This window comes from Pygoscelis adeliae, unplaced genomic scaffold (genome assembly GCF_000699105.1).
Source record: "Pygoscelis adeliae isolate BGI_AS28 unplaced genomic scaffold, ASM69910v1 Scaffold171, whole genome shotgun sequence".
Taxonomy (NCBI): Eukaryota; Metazoa; Chordata; class Aves; order Sphenisciformes; family Spheniscidae; genus Pygoscelis; species Pygoscelis adeliae.
This window is the reverse complement of record NW_008824186.1, coordinates 6,043,513-6,046,832: the sequence shown is the minus strand read 5'-3', so window position 1 is coordinate 6,046,832 and position 3,320 is coordinate 6,043,513. Positions and strand designations below refer to the sequence as shown.

General features: G+C 40.5%; 1 protein-coding gene across 1 annotated transcript in view; it reads left to right on the top strand.

The window, feature by feature from the left end:
- ANO5 (anoctamin 5) overlaps positions 1-3,320 on the top strand; it is a 61,410-nt gene that overhangs the window by 8,131 nt on the left and 49,959 nt on the right. The window contains exon 5 of the mRNA XM_009334585.1: positions 3,229-3,273. Within this exon, the coding sequence (XP_009332860.1) occupies positions 3,229-3,273 (45 nt within the window). The remainder of the gene's footprint in view (positions 1-3,228; positions 3,274-3,320) is intronic.

The following is a 3,320-nucleotide window of genomic DNA, read 5'->3' as shown; positions in this document are numbered from 1 at the left end:
TCCCATGGTGATCTTTTGGGAGCAAAGGACACAGTACCGTAAATAGCGCATTGATTTGGTAATAAATAATTATGTTTTAAATGGAATTCTTTTTTCTGTCAGGCAGGCCAGGTTATTGAATAATGGCAGGGCTTTATTAAGATGGTAACTTCAAGACACCGAGGAGTAAAATTTTCTTTCATTGCTTGGTAAGAATGAATATTAGGAAGCTTCTTCGTAGTGCAAAGTAGCTACCTCATAGCAACTGCGACGTAAGTTTGGGGTTTTTTAGGTTGTTGGGGTTTTGGTTGGTTTTTTTTTTCCCCCCTTTTTACCTGGACCATCAAAAATTTGCTCTAGGGATATGTATGTGTGTAAACTGATATGCCGAAGGCATCAGACATATGCAGGACAGCGTGACAGGTCTGAGAGTTGTTTTTACCTGCTTGGTTTTGTTGACTGAAAGGGATGCTGTTACTGTGTCTAAGAAAATCGTGGAAATAAATGGAAGCAGTATTTTGGAAACAATGCTGAAAGTAATAGCAGTACCAGTAGTAACACTGTCTTACTGCTGCTAAACAATAAACCGTTTGTCAGCACCTGCCTGAGAATCCTGGCTCTGACTTTGCCTATGGAATAGCTCTGTCAGAAGTCTTAGGTGTGCAAGTGCAGATGATTTTCTAGTTTTAGTAGCAAAATGAAATTTTTGATCCCTAAAACTGTCTATTCAGCTGCCACTTGGCTTTAGAAGCACCTAATATGTTAACATTTTTACTGGTAGAAAGACATCTACCAAGAGCTCTACTTGGTGCAGATGAATCGGGGCGATAGAAGTTGAAAGAAAGGAAAACTTAAATGCCTTCTCTTGCTCTGTTTTCTGACGCAGAGTTGCTCTGAACTGTGCCAGACTGCAGCATCTGCGCACCAGCTGCTCTGTGCCCAGCTGTACCTTGAGAGCAGCAGCATCGGCCGAGCTTTTTTTTTCTTCCCGTCTGCCAGCAGACCCCAGCTTACCTAAGGATGCTGAAGTGACATAGATCATCATCTTCCAGGGAAATTGCTGATTAGGTACTGTTAAAGATGCTAGAGCATCCCGGGCTGTGCCTGTGCTAGTAATTAAAAAAGCTGAGGATTTTTCATTGGCCTAGAGGACAAGTAGCACAGTCCAGCCATGTCCATACGGCTGAACTCCCTTCTTTCCCAAGCAGGGCAGACTTCTCCAAAGACCAGAACTCGTCCTGTGGTGTCCTCCAGAGTGTGTTTCTGCTCTGTCGGGGAGGGTGCTAGAAGACAAAAACCGTTCCACAAAGTGCACTAATAATGAAGTAAAGTGAGCAGTCCTGTGGTTGCGTCTGTGTCCTGGACCTTTTATTTTCCTAGTTGAGGCACAGCTGTTGTGACCAGGATGTGTCCTGTGATGGGTTGCATTTCTCCTAGAGAATGTACAGGTCATTTTTGGTGCAGAGGGATACATCACTAGTCGTGTGGCGACATTGAGCCGTGCTACTTAGCTCGTCCCAGCTCTCAGAAAATAAGGGGCTACAGGAGACCTTGATTTACAACAGCATCCTTACTTTTTTGCAACAGCACTGAATACACTTACTTGTGTTTTATGAGGTTTTATAAATGAAATTAAACAGCACTTATCAAAATAAACAGAATTTGTTTTGAGCTGCTTGTTTTCTTGCAGGTGACTTCAATTTTTAATTTTATAAAGCCTGTATTACCGTTGTAGTCATCAAAGAGAATTTTCTACTTTCTGTCATACTGTCATATAAAGGGTAGGTAGGTCATGCATGTGGTCTCCCATCCATTTATCTGATTTTAAATATGTGACAGCCAGTCGTACTTGGAATAGCTTGCGTGCCAATTCCGTAAACTGCAGCTACAGTAGCATCTTTGAAAAACTGTGAGCGTTTTGGCGTCTAGACCGCTAAGGGTTTTTTCTTTCATCATGGAATGAATAGGAAGGTTTTGAAGGACAGCTTTTTGATTCCTGAAATACTAATCATACTAAACCACTTCTTTTAACCAGTAGGTCCAGACATGGAATTAAATTCTTTTTATTATTATATCTCAGTTTTGCCATGTAGAAAGTGATTCAGGCACTGTGAACAAAGTTAAACTATTGTAGAGTGACTAACCATTTAATTACACAAGAAGCCATTTTTCATGCTTGTTACAGAAATCATAAGATTGCACTAATAAAAGTACCTTTTTTGGTGGGGTAAACTACTTGTATTTTAACAGGCGAAATCAGTCTTGATTATATTCTTCTGTCTTCAGTTCTGAATGTTGATTTCTGTGAGCTGTTTTGGATTACTGTTGATCTGATCATCTGGGTCTGTAATTGAAAGAGAAATGGTCTGTAATTCTTAGGGGTGGCATACTGAAAGTTTACAAGTAGGTTGCCCTGCGGTAGGGTGTAGTTTGGGACAGCATATGTTAATACTGCAAAATTATAGGCCACGTGAAGCTCACTTATTTCCAATAATGTGCAAACTCCCATGTGTTTAAGGAGTTACAAATAGCTGTGTGCAGAACTATAAGGCTGTTGGAGACGGTGGTTACATTGGGAAGGAGGTGTTTCCTTCAGATGGGATATGTGCATGCCCATGATTTGAATAAATATTAAAATTATATAGGTTTGAAAGAATTTTAATGGGTTCTGACAGTCATAGTATGGTTCTGGGATTAACTGTGAACAAAAAAATTTGCAAGGAGTGACTGCAATTTGTACAAATGAATTTTGCATTGAAAGGCCACTTATGTTTAGTAGGTGTCCTCATTCGTTCTTCTTGGTGTGCAGGCGTTTCTAGATCTCTTTTCCTACAGTAGAACGTGTAGTGTTGAAGAACAAGGCCGTTCCCTTAAATGTGATGGTTTTATCAGAATATTATTGTTTTACTCCATCTTTAGATACGAAGTTGTAATTTCTTGAAGAATTTTAAAGGCGTTTTCTTGGCTAGCAGAAACTATGGTTGTCCCCCCTGCTGCTGATACGGGAAAGTGGTATCCTTGTTTGTGTTGCTGAATAAGGTGCCTGGACAAAAAGGTGAATGTCGATGTTTCAAGAGGAACCTGCTCCGTGCTTTCTGTCTAGGCCCGTCTCTCTTGTTTCCAGGGCTTGTTCTTTTGTTTGGGTATAGTGGCCATATTGTAAAGGATAGAGGAGAATTATTAAATGAATTCATGTTAGAAGTGGATTTTACTTCTGGTTCTTACTGAAGTGTTTTTTTCCTTTTAAAGATGACATTGCGATTCTCACCAAGTTCAAGCCATCGCGGTCAGAAGGTATTGTACTAACCGGCGTTACACCTTCCTCCCTTTTGTGTGTGCTC